Source organism: Vulpes lagopus, chromosome 10 (assembly GCF_018345385.1).
Source record: "Vulpes lagopus strain Blue_001 chromosome 10, ASM1834538v1, whole genome shotgun sequence".
Taxonomy (NCBI): Eukaryota; Metazoa; Chordata; class Mammalia; order Carnivora; family Canidae; genus Vulpes; species Vulpes lagopus.
The window spans coordinates 13,024,500-13,047,328 of NC_054833.1; the positions used below are offsets into that span (position 1 = coordinate 13,024,500).

The 22,829-nt window shown below is 40.2% G+C and overlaps 1 protein-coding gene across 1 annotated transcript in view; it reads left to right on the forward strand.

The window, feature by feature from the left end:
* Window positions 1–22,829, forward strand: part of RANBP9 (RAN binding protein 9) — a 93,883-nt gene that overhangs the window by 1,695 nt on the left and 69,359 nt on the right. The window contains exon 2 of the mRNA XM_041772688.1: window positions 12,486–12,597. Coding sequence (XP_041628622.1) covers window positions 12,486–12,597 — 112 coding nt within the window. The remainder of the gene's footprint in view (window positions 1–12,485; window positions 12,598–22,829) is intronic.

Consider the following 22,829-nt stretch of genomic DNA (forward strand, 5'->3'; position numbering starts at 1 on the left):
GGCATAAGCAGTTCTTGTGGTTGCATTCGGGAAGCACACGGGACTAAAATGTGAGAAGAACCTCGATAAATAAGTTACTGTTTAAGCAGGAGGGAGAATGGCGACAGAAATCTACCGAATGATTTGGTTGGAAAGAATCACGCACAAAAATAGGCCCTTGTTTGAAGAGTCCTTCTTTTTATCCATAGGTCCAGCGAAGCACTTTCAGTTTTAAATATTAGGTTCCTTAATCTCAGTGGCCGAAAATGACCTTTGTTTTCTCCTTAAGTTAGGACATTTTGCTAATACGCCGTGAAGGCCATTATTTCATTTTTTGTGTGTGTGTGTTCTGATTTGCGTGAACAGTGCTGTGCCGTGAAGTGTTTACTTCTCGTGTGGCTACCGGAAAGCTTTTTGTTAGACTTGACGAAACTTTATCTTAAATTTGTGGTCGATGGTTAATAATTAGCTTATAAAATCAGAGGCAAAGGATGACGGAAAATTATTGAACAAAGAATCCTAGCTTTGCCGAGCCCTGCGATCATCCGTGATTTCAGGCATGTTACAGGACAGGGCCTCAGTTTCTTCCTCTGAGAGGGGAGGAGGATGACCCTGGATGGTAAGGAAATTTCCAGCTGTGAATTTCCGTGAGATGCAGCATTTGTGATTAGAGTTTCTTTAGCACTGTAGCATGCCTTGAATTGGTTTTATGAACTCCTTTTACATAAAATTATGATTTGGGTCAGAGGGAAAGTGCATGCTTATGAGCAATTGGTTAGAGTTAGGAATATTTATGACCCTGCCGTCTCCGTGATTTTTCCTTTTGGCCTCTTTATTACTTTTTGTTGTGTAATACTAAGATACACTCTGGAAACTTCACTCCTTTATAAGCGTAAAGCATTACTTCTGGAAGAGCAGATTTTGTTATCATCTGTTTTGTTTTCTCTCCCTCTTCTTTGTCTCTCCCTTCCCCCTTGTCACAAATACACTCTTTTCCCCCCTTCAACCGCCTCTTCCTCTTGTTATTTTAATGTGTGTGTGGGTTTTTTTTTTCCTTTTTTCTTTTTTTCTTTTTTCCTGTTGTTTTTCTGTGTGCCTTCTGAGTGGACCACACCAAAGTACTGGGCAGCTCTGTCCCACTAAGAGGGGAAGGGAGCAAAGGGGAAGTGTCATAAGTAGTAGAGAATAAAACTTTTAAGTCACAAAGTAAGAGTGAGTTTTATTTCACATATCATTGTGCCACTTTTGAGTTTTTACCTAAGCGTTTTCAGGCACTTTTAACATGAAAACTACTGTTCATAAAATATTTTTGCATATCGCAGAATTTGAAAAGATTGATGATAATCTTTTCAGAATGGTAAGGATTTTTTCTTACCTTTGAAATAGAAACATCCTGGTTTCTTTTGCTCTGAACATGCTCGGTTTTTAAGATGTTATTCTTCTAAGTTGGAATTACCGTTTTTGGAAGCCATATGGTTCCTTAAATGATTCGGAGGGATTAATGTTAAACAATGCCAGACATGCAGACAAAGTTGATTGGATTGCAGAGGAAGAGCAGGGTACGTATACTGTATGTTAAAATTTTAAAAAAGACCTTTTGCTTAGCAGTCACACACCAACTGTTGAAACACTCAGGCATAGCCCCTTTTATTTTTAAGATTGTCAGCTTTGAATAAGTACAAATGTGACAAGTTTAGACTTAGTTATAATGAGGACCTTATTCCAACTTAAAGCATTTTAGTGCGTATGACAATGGAATCAATTAGTCCTAAATGTTTCAGTTACAGATTGCATTTTTATATTTGTGCAGTTATCACATTTGGATACTTTACAAAGCTTTTTAATATACAAGCATGTTAGTGGATTTGGACAAGATGGTGGAGTTCTCATTTTTAGATGTGAGCAAGTGGGAGCACCTGGAGGCTAGATTTTCCCAGTCACACGTAAGCCAGGGTTGGAAACTAATTTTCACCAACTCTAAATTTAGTGCTCTTTCCAACAATACACTATTGCCTATTTCAATTGGTATGAGTTTTAATCATCTTCTAATAGGTAAAAATCCGGTGATCACGTTTAGAACTTTTTGAAAAATAGTTGACGTTAAAAGTACTTCCTATGGGAAAAAGAAAATGTTGCTTAGAACACTCCAATGCCACGGAAAAGTCCAGGTGCCCTGATGATACAGATTTAGGGCAGCTTCTAAGAAACACGAGATAAGTAAAAGTTGGAAATGTTAACTTGGCTATGAACTAGTGAATTTCTGTTTTAATTGAAGCGTTACTAGTAGCATCTAGCCAAATAGCTGACTTTCTCGTGTGCTTCTAGTTTCCATCCCTCTCAGTATCATCACCAGCCATTAGGCCTTTGACCCTTGTTAAATTATTGAATTTTTTGCACTTCCTAAGGCTGAACAAATAACAATATTTGCTTGCCTACCAATGCAAATGTCTCTTAGGAATTATGGGGATGATATAAAAGTGTTCCTTAAAGTCAAGGAATGTAAAAACCAAACTGAGCTTTCCCCCGGAATCTCTTTGCCAGTATTATGGGAAATTTAGCTTAAAAGATGGTCGTTGATAACTGCAAGAATTAAGTGAATGTAATAATCACACTCGTAGGAGAGTAGTAGGAATAATTCATTGAGCTGTTGCCATAGGACAGATACTCTGCTACACAATTGGTGTATATGCCTTGCTCTCCATTTATTTATTCAACAAGCTTTTAGTGAATGTATACTTTGTGCCAGGTTCAGGGCACTGCAGGGTGATAAGATACTATCTTTGAGTTCAGAGAGCTCAAAGCAGGTAAAACACGTAAGTGTAGTATGGAAAGTGTCATAAAGAGTACGGTGGAAGACCAGAGGAGCATCTACCCCTGGCTGATCCTGGAAGAGATGAAGTTGGGGAGTCAGGGACTGCTTTTGGGAGCAATGAGGCCAGTGGTCAGTCTTGAGAGATGAGGATGTAGGGAAGGAGGAGGGGTGCTAGGCCTTACGCGTGAAAATGCCTAACTGAAAGCTTAGAGGTGAGAACCATTGTATAGGTTTGGATCTTTAAGCAATTTCGGTTTGTTGGAATTTGAGAGTGTGTGACAAGTAGCAGCTGGGAAAAGATCATAAGAGGCGTTTGGACTATTTTACCGAGCTTAGATCTTCTTACTCTGTAGGACATGAGGAATCATCAAAGGATTTTAAATAGGAAGTGGCTAGCTCATATTTTCACTTTTGTCATATTATACGACTAATTGGAAGATGGATTTAAAGAGTACAAGACTGAAAATAGCAAACTCATTTAGAAGTCTGTGTAAGAAATAGGGACCTGAACTCGGTTGGTGGTAGGGTGGAGCAAAGCAGACTGTCTTTGTGATACATTTTCAAAGTGCCACTGATGGGAATCAATGGGAAGATGGAGAGAGAAATCAAGGAAGACCCTAGGGTTTATTTATAGCTCTGTGAAGTTCTTGCAGTGAACTGTGAATCAAATAATAATTTCAAGGAAGTATTACAGTATATTTGGAGGTGAGTAGGAATGGGAATCTCGGCCATATGACCAGACTTTGTGGAAACCAGAAGAACCCAGAGAAGCCTTCCAGAAAGAGCAGGAACAGATCTTTAGGAGTTAAAGTGGCTCCAAGTATTGCAGCAGCTGGAGTTCATGACTTTTCACTTTATTCTAGTGCTGAAGTGACTCAGCTGTAGTTTCTGGTTGTTTTCTTCTCTTTTCCCTCCTGACCGGTTTATCCTTTGCTTCCTATTCCAGATTCCTGAGGGACTTAACAGATTGGATAAACTAATTGCCATCATTCTTAATTGGGCAGAGCTTTTCATTATATGCTATGGTGTTGAATTGGTGGCCTTCATGTCAGATGTTAACCTGTGTTGAATCTGCTGTAGGTGTACAAGAGTACTTGTGAGATACAAAATACCTTCCCGGCAAAAGGAGAGTCCCGGCCCCTCTGCTTACAGTAGGGTCAGTGTGTGAGGCCGCAGAAGGGTGGGCACATACCATAATTGACCTGAGCGTGGGAGAGGTGTCTAGGTCATGACTGATTTGGGAGTCACCTCTAGATGGTGGCCGAAACTCAAGGAGAGGGTAAGAGAGAGTAGGTAAAGTGAGAAGAGCAGTGGGCCAGAGTGGAACCCTGAGCAACACCGACGTTGAAAGATCACGTAGAGTCCAAGAAGGAATAGTTGAGAGGTATCTGGACATGGGAAGAGTGTGGTGTCCCAGAAGCTGAGCAGAGAGGAGTGTCAGAAATGAAGAAGAGACTTTTAGTATCAAATGCAACAAATAGGTTTAGTGAGCTGGGCAGAGAAAGTTTTCCACTGGATTTGGAAATTAGATCACTGTGACCTTAGGAGAGCAGTTTGAATTTAGTGATAGGGGCAAAGATCAGAGTAAATAGTAGGGACCAATAGGAGGGATAGTGAATGTGGATTACTCTTGAGAAATACAGACGAAGAAAGAGGTTAAGCAGTACTTGGAGCAGGATGGAGGTGAAGGCAGGATTGGTTCGTGTGTGTGTGTGTGTTTTAAATGGTTGATAGTGGAGGAGTTATGTTGTGTCTGGTGATTGGCTTCTAGTGTCAGCAAAGACAATGAGAATCCACAGAACAAAATTATCCATAAAAACCCCTTTGGAAAGTACTGTGTTAGAGATGATTGTACCATTTCTAAGTAAGTCTTGTTTTAGCTTGGCAGTGTGGGTGAAACTGAAGTGACGTTAAGTTATCTATCTCTTAACCCTGAGAGGGTAATGTTAGTCTGATGTACAGAGTCCCGGTAAGAATGTACAAGATTTAATACAGCTTTTTTATTTATTTATTTATTTTTTATTTATGATAGTCACAGAGAGAGAGGCAGAGGGAGAAGCAGGCTCCATGCACCGGAAGCCCAATGTGGGATTCGATCCCGGGTCTCCAGGATCGCGCCCTGGGCCAAAGGCAGGCGCCAAACCGCTGCGCCACCCAGGGATCCTCTAATACAGCTTTTGACAAAATAATAGTAATTGTACTTGCTTTTATTAAAGTTCAAAAGAAAAAAAAGTTCATTGTGCTTACTACCAACCCCAGTGCATTATCGACACTGATGTATAGCACGTATGATTTTGTGGGAAGTGTACATTTTGGTACATTGCCCTTATAGATTGAGAGATTGAGGGGAAGGGTGAAGAAAAGCTTGGGAGACTGACAGTGCTGGCTTGGAGGGAGGAGAGCGGTGCAGGAGCACAGGACAGTCCTGGAGAGAGGAGGACATGTGACCCCTCTGGTAATGGGAAAGGTGAGGATGAGAGTGGACTCTGGGCACTATGTGTGTAACAGGAGAGCGAGAGTGGAATGTGGCCACATACAGTAGCGGAGTCCCATTATACTGTAAAGAAGGCGAGGTGGTGTGCTCACTTACTTGAGGACATGAGTGAGAGCTTCGAGTGAGTGATGAACACGTGGGCCAGTGAGCCAGCCGTGGAGGGGAATGGGGAGCTAGCTAACTAAGGGCATCTCTGTGTGCTGTTGATAGCAGTGGGAGAGTGCAGCTGCCACCTGCCCCTAGCGTTGGGTGGCTAGGTGGCAGTCCCTAGCGGTGGCTATTTGCGAGACTGCTGGACCTTATTTGGTAGAGGCCAGCTGCCCAGGGCAGGAGGAGGGAAGGTGGATTACAGTACTGAGCTAAGGCTGTGTTGTTGCTGGTGGCCTGTGGTGGAAGGACAGGCATGTGAGAGAAATCAAGGATATTGGAGAGCTCTTAAGTGATTACCACGCAGCCTCTCCTGGAAGAGGGAAAATGGGGATGGGGGGTGTGGGGTGGAAAGGGTTCAAGGAATGGGAGTTCCCTTGATGTGGAAGAGGAAGCGTGGAAGCAAAATGTTTAGAAAGGGGAGAGGGAGAGGACAGGGAATTGTATCCTAGAGGAAGACACAGGCATTTCAGCTCTAATGCCAAAAATGTGTTCCCCGGAAAAACCTTATGTTTTCCACAGAATTGGACACTAAAAGTAACGCGGCTTATGGGAAAAAGCGGGCTGGGGCACACCACTTGAAACCTGTGGAACTTTGTGACCAGAGCACCACAAAAGTAATAGTCCTAGTAAAATACAAGCCCCGTTAAATTTCCACTAGCATTGGTGCCCAGCATCACAGGCTGCTGATCCTTCACAGCCTTAAGCCCTGGGGTTTGGGCTTCCTTCTTAGAGATGGAAGTGCTTGACAGCTGTTTGATCAAAAATAAAAATCTGATTCAGGGTTTAGCCCTTTTCACCCCTCCCCCCAACCCCCCTTTTCTAACAGAGGAAAAGTGTACAAACTTCAGTTATTAGAATGGCTAAAGTCCAAAGAAAACCTGACAGTGCCAGTTGCTGGTGAGGATGCAGGGCAACAGGAACTGGCGTACTGCTGGTGGGAATGCAGATTGATGAAGCCGCTTTGGAACATGGTTTGGCAGTTTCTGACAAAGCTAAACATAGTTTTACCAGCAGTTGTGCTCCTACCCAGCCGATTTAAAAACTTAGGCACCCACAGAAACCTGCATGTGACTGTTCGTAGTGACTTCTCTCATAATTGCCCCAAACAAGAAGCAGCCGAGATGTCTTTCGATCGGTGAATGGATAAACTGTGGTATATCCATATAGTAGAGTACTGTTCGATGATAAAAAGAAATGAGCTGTCCATCCATGCAGAGACACAGGGATCTTCAGTGCATATTGCTAAGTGAAGTAAGCCAGTCATAAGATTACATACTGTGATTTCAATTACCTGGTGATTTGGAAAAGGCAAAGCTGTAGAGATGATAAAACGATGAGTGGTTCCCGGGCTGGAGGGGAGGGATGGAAGGGTGGCATACAAAGCACAGGGAATTCTTAGGGCAGTGAAAGTATTCCGTATGGTACTATACTAGTGGATGTATTATACCATGGATTTATCAAACCCACAGAACTTTGCAGCCATGGAGAGTGAATTTAAATGTATGCAAATTAAAAAAAAATCATTTAGGATGGAGGAGCAAATCCCAGGATAAAATACATAATGTAACAAAACAACCCAACTGTATTACAGATATTATAAAACAGCCTCTGAGAAAGGGGGGAAAGGTGCTGACACAGGTAATTTGGAAATCAGTAATCTGTAAAACTAAAGATCAAAGAAACTTAACTCTTACTAATAAAGTTGTATCCCATGGGAATATGGGTTACCAGTTCAGATGCTGTTATACATATATATTGGAATTGAATAATTAAATGAATGGCAGATGGTGGGAGCTAAGTTTCTTATCACTGGGCTGGAATTTTACGGATAAGCGAGAAGTAGTTAGAATGATCAGTGTGGTAATAAAGTTGGAGACTTCAGTGTGAACTCGTGTTTGGTTTATTAATACAAACACAGATGATTACATACAGAAATATAGACAACACACAGGGACTTAGTACGCATACATATGTTTCCTTGCTCTTATCAATGAGAAAGCCTAAAAGCAATGGCACCTCAGTAACAAGGAACATACCCAGTAGCTAGATGTTGGGTTCTTTTTTTTTTTATTTTTATTTTTTTAATTTTTTATTTTATTTATGATAGTCTTAGAGAGAGAGAGAGAGAGGCAGAGACACAGGCGGAAGGAGAAGCAGGCTCCATGCACCGGGAGCCCGACGTGGGATTCGATCCCGGGTCTCCAGGATCGCGCCCTGGGCCAAAGGCAGGCGCCAAACCGCTGCGCCACCCAGGGATCCCTAGATGTTGGGTTCTAATGCTGTTTGCCAGTTTAAGGAGCCTCAGGGCTCCTTGGAGAAATGGCTGATTCTAGGACTGGGATAGGAAACATGCAAGGTGAGCCTCTAGTGTCTTCTGGGGCCAGAAAATAACAAACAGAAAGAAAAACCATAATGCAGGTGTGTCAGAGGAGCCAAATGAAAAAGTTCCCAGTGGCTAATGGGGTGGGTCAGTTTGAGCAGCAAAATAAAGTAGTAGTGAGTTATAACACAAAGTATAAAGTAAATATGCAAGAGATGCATGGGTCCATACCAGTAACAAAGAGGAAATACCTTGGTACTCTGTGATCAGTATTGGGCTTGAATTTTCCCCAGATGGCTTAATACAGCGACCATGGCAGGTGTAGTGGTCCCTGAAGCCCCTAAACACTGCACACTACAGGAATGCACTTGTGGAATGCGCCTCAGGGTTTTTGAGGGCTTTTTGTGTATTCCTAGATTTTTCTCTTTAATTCATTAATGTATGGGGAAAGCTGTGTTATGAACTAAATGACTTCTTTATTATGCTGACATCATTCCTGTATCTATCAAGTGCCTGTGAGCTAATTTGTATTCAAGCAATGTGTTTTGTAGCAGAACAGATTTCGATAGAATTTACTGTGTCTGAGGTGGACCGGTTTCAGTTGATGTCGGAATCCAGAGCGTGGCCCCCGGAAGGGAATGATTAAGGTTAGAGTGGGAGGTCAGTGGGAGGAAAGAGGTCCAGGAATTCAAATGTGAGAAGAACAAGAGAATCACGAGTAATTTGTAAGTGTGTTAATGTCGTATGGGACAGAGCCGTGTTGCCACGAGGGCATAGAAAAAGGAGGTTAGACCAAGTCAGAGAGGTTAGAGAAAGAGTAATTGAGGAAGGAAAACTTGAGCTAAGAGCTAAGGGAGGAGCAAGATATAACCAGGTGAGGAAGAAGGGTAGCACTTTTCAGTTCGGGGGCAATAGTTTGGGCAAAGATCTGGGTCAGGCCAGTGTGGCTGGTACAGGAAGGCCGTGGAAAGTGCTGGGCATTGGTGGGGGGTGGGGTGGGGGTGGGTAGTGCCAGACCAACAAGGTTTTCAGGAAGTTTATCTTTTTCCTTGGCTGAGTAGGAGGTTGTTAAGGAATTTTAGTTGTATGGGAGAATAGTGGTACAGGGAAGACTGGCTTGTATTTCCAGAAAGGCAATTGATGGCACGTTGGAGAGTAGAGGGGGATCTTTCACTTAAAAGGAATCAACAGGTTGTGAAATGAAGGAGCTAACCTTGTTAGCCTTAGAGTTTTGAAGCAGTATGTATTTTCTTTTTGAGCCGTATAGAGAACACTTAACCTGAAGACTGTGGTTTTAACAGTTTATACTTCGGTAGTGTGAGGTTGTTTTCAGGACGTCACAGAATTTAAGGTGATAAGCTTCCTGCTGATGAGGATTATTAGAAATAGGCCCTTCTCTCTGACATTATTAGTCTCACCTAAGAGATGGTATGAATGCTTTTAATCTGGCATCTCAACTTTTTCCTGGGTCTTTACATTTAAGTTTTTTTATTTATTTTTTTATTTATTTATTTTTTTTTACATTTAAGTTTAATTTAAAAATGAAACAAATCCTTTTAACCTTCATGGAATAATAATAATAAATATAATAAATGTGATAGAACCTTGAAGATTGATAATTGTGTAGTTGATAGTTATTTTTGCATAGGGGAAAATGTCGGGCATTTTAATTCATACAGATTTAATGCGTGATTCTACTAATTAGGGGCAAGTTAATAACATCTGTAAGAGTTTTCTCTCTTTAAAATTGAGGTTAAAACCTATTTCACAGATGTTGAATGAGAAAAATCTATACAAAAGCACTTAATTCTTTGAGAAATTGTTTACCTTCAAATATTTTCTTTCTTTTTTCCCATAGAAGTAGCAAGAGTAGGAGATAGGAATACAAGTGGAGTGATCCCACAATGCTCCTTGTAAGTGGACCCTTCCTGTGGGTTCAGAGCTTGCACTGCTTCTGACTTCTTGAATTTAAGTCCCAGCACAAACCCTGGTTTGGAATTCTCACACAGCAGCATGACCTTGGGCGAGTTTCTTCCTCTTCCCTTAATTTCCTCAACTGTGAAATGATAATAAACAGTACCTACTTCAGAAGTTGTTTTGAGGGCAGCCCCGTTGGCTCAGTGGTTTAGCACCGCCTTCAGCCCAGGGTGTGATCCTGGAGACCTGGGATTGAGTCCCAGTCAGGCTCCCAGTAGGGAGCCTGCTTCTCCCTCTGCGTGTGTCTCTGCCTCTCTCTCTCTCTCTGTGTCTCTCATGAATAAATTAAAAAAAAAAAAAAAAGAAATTGTTTTGAGTGCTAAACAAGTGAACATAGTACTCTTTAAGCAGTGCCTTTCACATAGCATTAAATGTATATTCATTATTGTCATTTTTTATTATCATCATTATTACTAGGACTACCTTGAGACTACTTTATCCCTAAAAGTTTTGGTCACTTCCCTTCTAGAAAAAACAAAAACAAAAGCTAGTTGATTTAGGACTCCAGGGGTTAATCAGGGTTTTCTTTAGATTGTTTTAACTAAGTTTTTAAAATGCATTTAGTTTACCTAGCCATTTCCCAGGCAACTCAATTATTTGAACACGTTTTTACTGAAAATTGAGTTTTACTGAAACCGTAATTTATTAAATGTCTGTTTTTAAAAAGTGATTGATGTCATTCTGCAGGTTTATGCTGTTTTTTTCCTTCTGCTTAGCTCATTGTAGATCTATTACCTATGTATGTTAAAGCAGTTTTAGGGGCATCTGTATATTGCTGCTTCTGGTTTTATCTGCCCGTTCAATTTTATCACCTCCCAGTGGTCACCAGGCTCTGAGAACTTTTGCCTGTAACTGTATATACTTAAGACATCTGTGGACGCAGGTTTTCATGGTAAGAGAAGGGAGTGGCTAAGTTCATTCAGTTTCTTTTGGGCCATGTGAACATGTACCAATTTGCATTGCAAACGTAAACTGTTTAATAATGCAGTTTGATAAAGTGTATGGTAAGAGAAGGTATCTCATTGGTATGTGATGGTTATTGTATAGCTGAGATAAAATTTTTGATATAAAAGAAGCTATTTCATTTTAAAACAATTAGGATAAATTTGAGAAGGGGAATTTTTCTACCTATGAAGGTATTGTTATAGTATGACTAAAGGATTAATGACCTAAGTCATTAATTTACCCAATACATTGGGTAAAGTGTATTAGACTAGAACATTGAATAATAATTTAGAGTATTTTTCTCATATAGTCCTTTTGGGGATTGTGGAGACTTGTCTTACTCTGAGTACTTTCTGGTAGGCTACTTCAACTTCTGTTTTTCTTCTTCTGTGGTTTTATGGGCATATTTTCTGTCACTTACTTGATTTTTGTTCACATGCTAGCTTTTAGGCTAATTTGTGTCTTGGGTGAGGGACAGGGGAGGTGATTGTGAGTGAGGGAAATCCTCCAGGATTAGAACTGAGGAATCGCTATTTTAAAAACTTTAAAAGCCATTGTTTAACAGATTCCCTAAAGATTTCAGCAGTGGTGTGATGACATATCCCTTTCGTAAAAAAAGAGAGAAAACAAATATAGCTAGAGATTAGAGATATTTCTTAGTAGGTTATAATTGACCAAAGATTATAGATCAGCTTTTGTATAGAATTGATGAAAGTATGTCCAAGAACAAACTTAAAAATTCTTTTTTTTTAAAGATTTTTTTAAAAAATCGATTTGAGAGAAAGCACTCGGGAGGAGGAGGGTGGGTGGGACAGAGTGAAAGGGAGAAGCAGACTCCCTGCTGAGCAGGGAGCCCAGGATCATGACCTAAGCCCGAAGGCAGTTGTTTACCTGACTGAGCCACCCAGGCGCCCCCAAACTTGAAAATTCTTAAAGTAAGAAAGCTGCTTTGTCAATTCAATCTAATTATATAGAATTTCACTTAAAAATACACCTTATGTGGCACCTGGGTGGCTCAGGTTGTGATCCCGGAGTCCTGGAATCTAATCCCACATCAGGCTTCCTGCAGGAAACTGCTTCTCCTTTGCCTGTTTCTTCTTCTCTCTCTGTCTCTCAAGAATAAATAAATAAAATCTTTAAATATCTGTGTATGTCTTATGATATAGATGCTTCTAGTTTAAACAGGCCATTTGACAAAAGAGTGTTACTTTGCAATAGTATAAATTAGATGCATATTTGGATCTAATAAAGTTAAGATCATATTTTCATCATGTTCTTTTTTTTTTTTTTTTTTAAAGATTTTATTTATTTATTCATGGGAGAGACACAGAGAGAGAGAGAGAGAGAGAGAGAGGCAGAGACACAGGAAGAGGGAGAGGCAGGCTCCACGCAGAGAGCCTGATGTGGGACTCAATCCAGGGTCTCCAGGATCATGCCCTGGGCTGCAGGCGGCGCTAAACCACTACGCCACCAGGGCTGCCCTCATCATGTTCTTTAAATGCATCCTTTTTTCTCTTAGATATATAGTCTACCCTAAAATATTTAGTTTGGTAGGTTTGGTAGGTTCAGTGTGTTCAGACTCTGAAAGTATGTTAAATCTAGGAATGGTGTGAAGAGTCCCATGACTAATAACCTGGGCGACTTTGCGTATTGGGTTGTGATGACAAATGTTTTATTAAGTCTTTATGTGTACTGGTGAGAGCATAAATGTTTATGGATCATTCTGAAAACCATATTTATTCCTGAATTGTTTAAGATTTTCATTGAATATCTCATCCGATTTTCCCCCCTTCCTATTTCATGTACAGGTCATGGCAAAACCCCAAAAGATGCAGCGTCAGTTCGCGCCACGCATCCGATACCAGCAGCCTGTGGGATTTATTATTTTGAAGTAAAAATTGTCAGTAAAGGAAGAGATGGGTAAGTGTAACTTTTGGTGGGACAATTTGCTGCTCTTGGATAATTTTTTTGTCTTGATTTATAATATTTATGATGTAATTGAAAAATGAGAATCTTGGATATTTTGGTAACTGGTGAAGTAGGATCTGAATATTCTGCTGTTGGACATAGTTCTGCTTAAATACTAGTTGAAGCTAATACTTGAGTTGGTGAAATAAGCAAGTTTTTCTGGTTGGTTTGTCATTAAATTGGAGAAATGGAAGTAAACAACAGAGACAGTGACTCATTTCCCATGCCTTGTCTTACACTGCCTTTTTCTGAATTCTGCTGAGAATTTACATCTTCTCAGAGCCAGTTAACCAGGCCAAAAGGTGATTCATAGGTATTTCATAGGGGTTGAGACTTAGAATTTTGGGTTTAGATCAGGGAAATATGTTTGTATGCTCTCAATTGGAGGTAGTTCCCAGGGATTAGGATGTGTTATGAAAGCCTCCAAATGAGAGCTCTGTGTAGATGCAGGAACCAACTTTTATAGCATTGCCTTTCGTCTTGGGATTAGTGTATAGTATGTGTGTGTACATCAGAATCACTTCTGGAGTTATTACAAATGTAGTAGTTTGGGCCTTACCCTAAAAGTTCCAAAATCATTGTTTTCAGAAGCAGAGCTTGGGCAGGATACGTGTTCTGAGTAGGCTTTACAGGGAATTTTGGTGCATATCTCTGATGAAGAGCTAATTACCTAGAATCACTGGGTCTGTCCTATGGTATTTCCTGATAACTTCATTGTGGTATCAGAGGTCCTTCAAAACATCCATAGAGTCATTAGTCCAACTCCCAAGATAAACTTACTGGGTGAGTTGGCCCAGTTGAGTTAGTTATTAAGTTGACCTGCATTGAAGTGAATCATTTAACCTCTGTTAGTGGTGCTTCTATGTTTAACCAAAAAAAACAAAACAAAACAAAAAAAAAAATCCCCAAACAACCATATTTAATAATTCTGAATTTTTCCTTGGCAACAGTGTGGAAAGTAGAAAGTACGTATAGCCTTAGAAATTCACTGATAACTTTTTATTGAACTGCCTCAGTTTTCCCAAGGCAACCAAGCCAAAGATAAAATCAGAGAAGCCAAAGATAGAGTGGTTGAAAGACCCCCAAATTGATCATGGGCACATGATTGTAACTGTTTTTAACTCTTACCACTGCATACTCTGTAAGCCAGTTCTTTTTATACTAGAAATTATACCATCAACCTCATTCATGCTGGTGTTGCTCATGATGATTGTGGGATTCTCTACTTTTCTACTCTACGTGTTCTGTCCTTGCGTGATCTTGACCTTATATTTTCATGGCTGCAAACACCCTGATGAATGTCAACTCTAAAGCTACATCTCTAGTTATTCCCTTGAGCTCTAGACCTATAAAACTAACCCGATGTTTCCATTTGAGTGCCCCACAGGGTATTTCAGTGTAGCTTGTTTAAGGTCTTTTTCTCAGCATCAGTTTGGTTAATGGTTTCACTGTTGCTAGAACCTTGAGAACTTCCTGTCTTGAACTTCCCCTCTCCATCTCCATGGCCTCTGCCTTGGGTTTGCTGATTTACCCCTAAATTATCTAGGTGGTAGGTTCAGAGGTCTCCCAGTTGCTCCCTGTTTCACTCTTAAACTTCAGTCTGCAACAGTTGTCAGTGTTCTTAACACAACTGAAATGTGTCTGTTCCCTTCTTGAGATCATTTGGTACCCCTCTTGCTTTGAGGCTACAGTCTAAAACCTACAGTCCTACTCCATTGTGACTTCTCAGTCTCATTTTATTGTTGTTTTTATTTAAAGATTTTATTTATTCATGAGAGACACAGGGAGAGAGAGAGAGAGAGAGAGAGGGGCAGAGACAGGCAGAGGGAGAAGCAGGCTCCAAGCAGTTTTGCCTGATGCAAAACTGGATTCCAGGACTCCAGGATCACACCCTGGGCCGAAGGCAGGCTCTCAACTGCTGAGCCACCCACGGATCCCCCCAGTCTCATATTTTTGTTGCCAGTATCCCTCATTCGTTTTTTTTTTTTTCTTTCAATTTTAAAATTAGGTGATTTTTACATACCGTAGATTTATAATTTTTGGTGTGCAGGTCTGCAAGTTTTGACAGATATGTATAGTCCTGTAACCACCACCACAGTTGATATACAGTTGGCTTCTGAATGATACAAGTTTGATCTGCACGGGTCTATGTGGACATGTTTTATAACTACAGTACAGCACTAGAAATACATTTTCTCCTCCTTATGATTTTCTTAATAGCATCTCCTTTTCTCTAGCTTTATTGTAAGAACACAGCATATAATACATATAACATACAAAATATGTATGAACTGTTTATGGTACTGGTGGGGCTTCCAGTCAACATTAGGCTATTAATAGTTAAGTTTTGGAGACAGCGAAAGTCATATGGGATCTTCAGCTTGTGTGGTGGCAGGGGTGGGAGGTGGGTGATCTGTGTCCCCGCACCACCCGTTGTTCAAAGATCAGTGATAAAACAGTTCCATCACCGCCCCCCCCTCCCCTAAATTCCTTTATGCCCCTTGGTGGATGATTCTTTCCCGTCTCTTGGTGGCAACCATTGATTGGTCTTCTGTCTCTAGTTTTGCTGTTTCTAGAATGGCATATAAATGGAATCAGAGTGTGCAGTCTTCTATCTAATTTTGGCATCTTTCACTTAGTGTAATACATTTGAGATTCATTCCTGTTGTCGGATATATTGGTAGATCAGTTCTTTTCATTGCTGATTGTATAGTTGAGCCAACCACAGTGTGCTTATCCACACTGCTCAATTGAAGGACATCTGGGTTGTTTCCAGTTTTTGGCAATTAGGAATATAGCCACTATAAACATTTATGTACAGGTTTTTGTGTAAACTTGAGTTTTCATTTCAGTTGGGTAAATATCTAGGAGTGGGATTGCTGGATCGTGTGTTAAGTGCATTTTTAACTTTTAAGAAACTGCCAAATTGTTTTGTAGAGCGACTGTACTAGTTTGCATTCCCACCAGCAGTGTATGAAAGTTCCTGTTGCTTTGCCTCCTTTTAGAAGTGCTTGGTATTGTCAGGTTTTTTGGTTTAAAATTTTTAGCTGTCATAATAGGTATCTTAGTGGTTTCTTGTTATGGTTTTAATTTGCATTTCTCTAATGATAAATGGTGTTAAAGAGTCTTTTTTTTTTTTCTTAAAGATTTTATTTATTTATTTATTCATGATAGTCACACAGAGCGAGACAGAGAGGCAGAGACACAGGCAGAGGGAGAAGCAGGCTCCGTGCAGGGAGCCCGACGTGGGATTCGATCCCGGGTCTCCGGGATCGCGCCCTGGGCCAATGGCAGGCGCCAAACCGCTGCGCCACCCAGGGATCCCTGTTAAAGAGTCTTTAATTCTTATCTACCCTCCCCTTTTTAACAAACTCAATAATTCCTTTATTTTGATTCTTTGAAAAAGATTTATTTCTTTGAGAGAGAGAGTCCACAAGTGCAAGAGGTGGTGACAGCATGGGTGAGGGCTAGGGTGAAGCAGACTCCCCGCTGAGCAGGGGAGCCCGACGGAGGGGCTCAATTCTAGGACCTTGAGATCATGACCTGAGCTGAAGGCAGACACTTCACCAACAGAGCCACCCAGGCGCCCCTTTGTTTTGATTTTAAATTAATCATATGTCAACAGATGTGGAAGTGGTTAAGAAATGACTTACAGATATGCTTAAAAATACTGAATTGACAGCTAGATTGGATGGAGTGTTTCATAGGGCAGTTTTTGTTTTGTCATTTACTCCAGTTAAATTCAAGATCCTTACACATCCTCTCCTTCCTGAGCAGTGGAAGCTCTAACTGGGGCATCCAGTTAATCTCCCATTTCCACCTGGATGCATGCTTAGGCTTGAAGAAATAAGCCCCAGAAAATAGAAAGTAGGATGCTAAACAGAGTTGAATCAACATAAAATGACCCCAAAGAGAGAGGTGGGACAGACTTTTTAGGTTAGAACGTACTCCCAAGGATCTGCTTTTAATCAGAATTGGCTCTCTGTAAAAAAAATGCATTGGGTAGATAGTAGTGTAGCCCCATAAGTACTGTTTGTACTTTTCCGACTGTACATGCTGGCTTGTATTTCTAGTTCTTTCTGCAGGCTCTTACCTTCTCTCTTATATTCACATTCTCTTGTCTCTATCGTTTGCCCAGCTTAACTAATTACTCTTCAGCTCCAGTTTAAAGGTCCTTTTTTGATGGCCTTTCTCCTCCCCCAAATAGGATTATGCCTTTAATATGCTTCCTTTACATTTTGGCCAGACTGTAATTGTATTATCTATATGTTTAAATTGTCTGCCTACTGGTGGAATAAACTCCAGGATCGAGGGTAAGGGACTATTTAATGTTCTGTAGTTCTGGTATGTAATTGATAGCTAGCATCCATATGAACGAATGGTTGAACAAGACTTAGGTCCTGTGTATTCTTGGAGAAAACTGTTGTATATCTGGGCAGATCTTGTACATTTTTTGAACAGAGTTCTGGGTCTAACCCCCTGCTTTTGGAAGGGAGGCACAATTCATTTATGAAAGAAGAGCAAGTCATATTGCTAATTTTGAGGAAGTAATGTCTTTCTGGACATGTATTTAATTGTGTTAAGAAAACTAAAAATTCCTTACTAAAAATCCCAACATCTCTGTAAAGAATGGACCAGAAAGAGCAGCTGTTAGTCACTTTTCATTTGCAGTGATAGGTGCTCATCTGAGATTTTATTATGCTCAGTTTGAAATTTAAGTTTCTTTTAAACAGTGTGTTTATACAGGATTAGAGCACGTAAATAAATGTTTAGGTCCAAGGTCATGTTTTATGATAAGTTGGTCAGTGCAGCAAGTTTCCTTATGACATAGCGGGAGTTGAGTATGAATTACCTTTTAATTTATCTGTGATATACATTATTTCTGGGTCTGCCTTGGGATATTAGGAATGTGATTATGATAATTGTTACTTATACCTTATGCCTAAGAAATAAGGCTGGAAGGAAGTTCCTTTTAGTGAGTGAAAGAAATATTTTTTGAGTTTTGGCTTGGATTTTTCACTTATTTATTTTTAATGGTTTTATTTATATATTAATTTATGTGAGAGAGAGAGAGAGAGACAGAGATAGTGACAGCAGGAGCTGAGAGGAGAGGGAGAAGCAGGCTCCTCACTGAGCAAGGAGTCAGGATGCAGAGCTCCATCCCAGGACCCTGGCATCATGACCTGAGCCGAAGGCAGACGCTTAGCCAGCTGAGCCACCCAGGTGCCCCTTAGATTTTCATTTAAACTAAACATAATTTTGTATATGTTCAAGAAAATAAGATTATTTATTGGGACACAATAGCCTAAGTTTTATAATTAATTAAAACAATAATTTTCTAATGCATTTCATAACAAAAAGTTAAATCACCTATATCACCTTGTCTGTATAACTTTTTTTTTTAGGAGACATATTTAAAAGCTATTTATTTTTGTGTTCTTGTTAATGATTGTTGACCACTGAGATGGCTTTCTAAAAGCAGCCTGTGTCTCATGAATCTACTTTCAGTGCAGGCTTTTTGTTCAAGTTTTAAATTATACATACTAATACAGTGAAGATACAGTTAATTTTAAATGTGAGAGGTGATAAATTTTTTATTTGAATATTTTTAGAATTATAATTTATTATGAGTATGGTACTTTTAGCTTTTTGAGCAAAATATTGGTGCCACTGTGCCAGCGATTCAGGAGAAACTAGCAAGTAATCCAGTCTCTGTGTTCTGTCCCTGAATTATTCTGATAATAAAGTGCAGTCCTTAGAGTGTTCCTTCTATGCTTGCTGACTTTCTGGATTATTTCTGGGGGAATGGAAGAGAAATAAAGGCCTGTCTTCACGTTCAGTTTTAAAAGGCTTTGAAAGGTCTTCCCTTCTGGTTTCGATGGGTGATAAGCAGCAAATGGAAACTCAGTGAACAAGAGAATGGAAAAAGTGAACAAAGGTATCAAGTAAGCAACGTATTTATTGACTTAGCAAATATATACTGAACACATATGATGTGTCAGGCATTGTTGGCAGCTGAATATAAATATGAAATTATCTTTTTATTTTTAAATTATCTTGTTCATCTCCGTCTTATCCATAGCTCCTAGTAGAGGACCTGACACTTAGTAGAAACCCAACAAATGGCATTAACTGAACTATGTGTGGGTCCTTGCCCACAAGGAATGTCAGAGTCATTGGCGGGTACAGTGGGCCAGGGCAAGGAGTAGACTTAAACAAGTACTCTAAATTAAGACATACTACTAACCAGGGGCACCTGGGTGGCTCAATGGTTGAGCGTCTGCCTTTGGCTCCATTCTGATCCTGGGGTACTGGGATGGAGTTCCGCATCAGGCTCCCCTGCTTCTCCCTCTGTGTATGTCTCTGGCTCTCTCTCTGTCTGTTATGAATAGATAAATAAAATGTTTTTTTAAAAAATAAGACATACTAATCCATTTAGGAGCAAGAGAGTAGGGCAGCCCCAGTGGTGCAGTGGTTTAGCGCCGCCTGCAGCCCAGAGTGTGATCCTGGAGACCCGGGATCGAGTCCCACATCAGGCTCCCTGCATGGAGCCTGCTTCTCCCTCTGCCTGTGTATCTCTCTCTCTCATGAATAAATAAATAAAATCTTTTTCAAAAGGCGATTAATTCTTATTTAAAAAAAAGGGGGAGCAAGAGAGTAGATGGGACAACTGCAGGGATGGTGATTAATTCTAGCTCAAGGAAGCATATTTAATAAAGAAAGGTAATAGTGGTAGGCCTAACAAAATGATTAAGAATTTGAGAAGCTCTTCTGGGGAAAAATATTCCAGACTGTGATAGTGGTGGAACTAGTCTCAGGGGAGCACTGGAACTATATGTTATCTTTGGCTGAGGTCTGTGGCCCAGGATTGTTGGAGACTTGAGGGATTATGGTGAAGAGTTTCCAGAGGCAAGATTGGAAATAGATTCTAGACAGTATTCATGATAGTTCTGAGATGGGAATACTCTATAGGTAATAGGAGCCTTCAGTCTTTTTAGTAGGACAGTGATATGATACCTGTTTTTAAAAGGCAGTACTGGGATCCCTGGGTGGCTCAGCAGTTTAGCACCTATCTTTGGCTCAGGGCGCGATCCTGGAGTCCCAGGATCGAGTCCTGTGTCAGGCTCCCGGCATGGAGCCTGCTTCTCCCTCCTCCTGTGTCTTTGCCTCTCTCTCTCTCTCTCTCTGTCTGTGTGTCTATCATCAATCAATCAATCAATCTTAAAAAAATAAAAAGGCAGTACTGAGCAGGGCGGGGGGGTGCAGGGTGTTGGACATGGTGTGCGACGGTAGCATGAAAGATGGCTAGAGATAGAGGGGTTGGGCTATGAGGCTGATGCCTAGGGATGGATGGATTGTGAGAGATTTTAAACAGTAGAGGAGGAGGTGGTGGTTTAATTTGTTGGATACCTATTATGTGCTAGGAACCTAAGATTTATAAGGATGGATTGGCCTAAGACAAGGTCCCTGCCCTCCAGAAGTTCTCAGGTAAGAAGGGACTTAAGCATGTCAATAAATTACAATTTATTAAGTGTAGTTTAAAATATTTATAGTAATAGACATATGAACAAACTAGAGGAAAGCATGATGGAGGGAGTGACCAAGTGTACTGGAAGATGGTGCAGGAAGCCTCCAGAGAAAGCTTGTTGATAGTTATGAAGAACGTTAAAGTTGAGTCTCTTGCTTCTTCCTGTCTTTTAGCCCTCATTGACCTTACTTAGACTTATTTCCTAGAGATCACCCAGAAATCATATATGAACAGTTTCTGTTTTTTATTTTTATTTATTTATATTTTTAAGATTTTATTTATTCATGAGAGACACAGGCAGAGGGAGAAGCAGGCTTCATGCAGGAAGCCTGATGTGAGACTCGATCCCGGGTCTCCAGGATCAGGCCCAGGGCTGAAGGTGATGCTAAACCGCTGAGCCACCCGGGCTGAACAGGTTTTAAAGTTGAATATCTATTTTAGAAGCTGATTAGTTACTTTTGCCAAGTAATACGGGGAAGGACTTTGGGATTGGACAGATGGAGGTTCAGATGTTGGGTCTGCCACTTAATAATTCTATGGCTTTGTACTTTTGGTCAAACTCTGTTTCTTTATCTGTAAAATGGAAATAATAATGCCAACCTCATAGGATGAGTAGGTGCATGCACATACTTGATGCTACTGTTGCTGATGGAGAAAAACCAGCACAAAGTTTTGTGGGAAGATTCTGTGTAGACATGATCATGAAGGGGCTTCTCATACTGATGGGCATTGTCTTTTGTCTCTTAGGTACTGTTTTTAAGCAAGGGAATGTGATAGTGGTTGGATTTACATTTTACAGAGGTTAGTCTGATGGTGATACAGAAAATAAGAGGTTTGAGACTGACATCAAGAGGACCAGTTGGGCTATTATGATTTTAAATTGAGGGCTTAATCTGTGTGGTAGAGTTAGTGAGGAAGTTGACAGCTGCGGTAGCTGTCTGGGACAGGAAAAAAATAAAAATAAACCCACCTTAGTTGGGAGGTGGGAGTGGTGAGGGTGGCTGTTGAGAAAGAAGGAGTTAAGGATAACTTCCAGGTCTCTGGAGACTAAACAAAATAAAAAAAAATACTGGAGGGAAGTGGAACTTTGAAGTTGCAGACGATGGGATCAATGTTTGAATTGCTGTGGGACATCCAGATAATTAAGAGTAAAGCTATGGGTTTTTGGATAGAGAGCGGAGCTATAGGTGGATTTTGGAGTCATCAGAATGTAAGTTGTTAAAGCCATAGGGATCGATGTGATCAGTCACCCAAGTATGTAGTGTAAAAAAAGACCTAGCACAGACGCTTGAAATGCTGTATTTATTGGATATATAGGAGGGAACTAGCTAAAGATTCTGAGAAGAAATGATCAGAGAAAAGGGGAAGACTTACTATGCGAGAAGCCACGAAAGTCAATAAACAGGACTGAAGTGCCCACCAGTTTCTCACTATGTGCTGTTAATCCTTGTTACAGTAATTGCCTTAAAGTTGGGATGGAAGCAGGTGAGCAGGTGTAGTATGTCAGATACAGAGGTGAAGAATGGAAACAGTGGAGCCAGTGGGCTGCATAACTTGTGTTGCTGTTGTGGGAAACAGTTCTCTATCCATTCAGCAAAATAATACACTGCTAATTGAAAAATTCAAAGGGTACAGAAAAATATGAGGAAGAAAATTATAATCTTGTATAATTGCTATTAAAAATTCAACTTGTTTCCTTCCAGGTTTTGTAGATATGCTTTTTTATATTTAAACATAATGATTCTGTATTTTACAGATATTTACATTGTTCTATTTTTTATTTACTGTATGTATCATTGCATATTTCTTACATTTCTTATAAGCATTTTCCTGTAGGATTAAAAGCCCCGAACATCTTTTTTCTTTTTCCTTTACTTTTTGGCTGCAACATAATTTGTTTTACCTATATTAAGGCACATCCATAACTATTCTGTTGTTATTTAAGTAAACTCCTTTCACTATTATAATTTTTATGCACGAAATCTGTTTGTTTCCTTGGGAAATATTTCTTGAAGTAGACTTATCCAATCAAAGGAAAAGATATACATATTTTTAAGACTTGTGATGCAGTGGCCAAATGACTCTCCAGAAAGATGACTCCAACTTCCTTTTGGGTGGGAGAAACTTGGTTTTATGAATCAGTTGATGAGGAGTCACTGTGAGTCCAAAGAAGGATTGAGGAGGTGAATTCCTTTGCTTGGGGGTGGGGTGGATTTTAAATAATTTAGGAATATAGGATGGAGTATGGAATTGAATGGAACATAAGTATCTCTGCTTCAGGAAGCCTTTCATAACAACCTTTCTTCCTCCCAGCTAGGTTAGGCTCCTGTCACCTCTTCTTATGGCCCCTTGTACTGCTTCTTCAAGCCTTCGGCAGGTTCATAATTGTTTATTTAAATTAAGATCCGTTTTCCCTGTGAGAGTGAGAGTGTTACTCCACGAGAGCACAGATTTCTGTCTTTTTCACAGCTTCATCTGTGTTGTCCCTCCATATAGATAAAAATATTGATCAGAAAAGTAAAAGTATTGAGGAACCACGAGATTTAGAACGAGGAATTTGTTGTGACAGCAGTTTACATATATAACATCATTTTTCTCAATGTACTTGGCTGATTAGGGAGGAAGGTTGAATTGTATGATTGATACAGGATGGGAA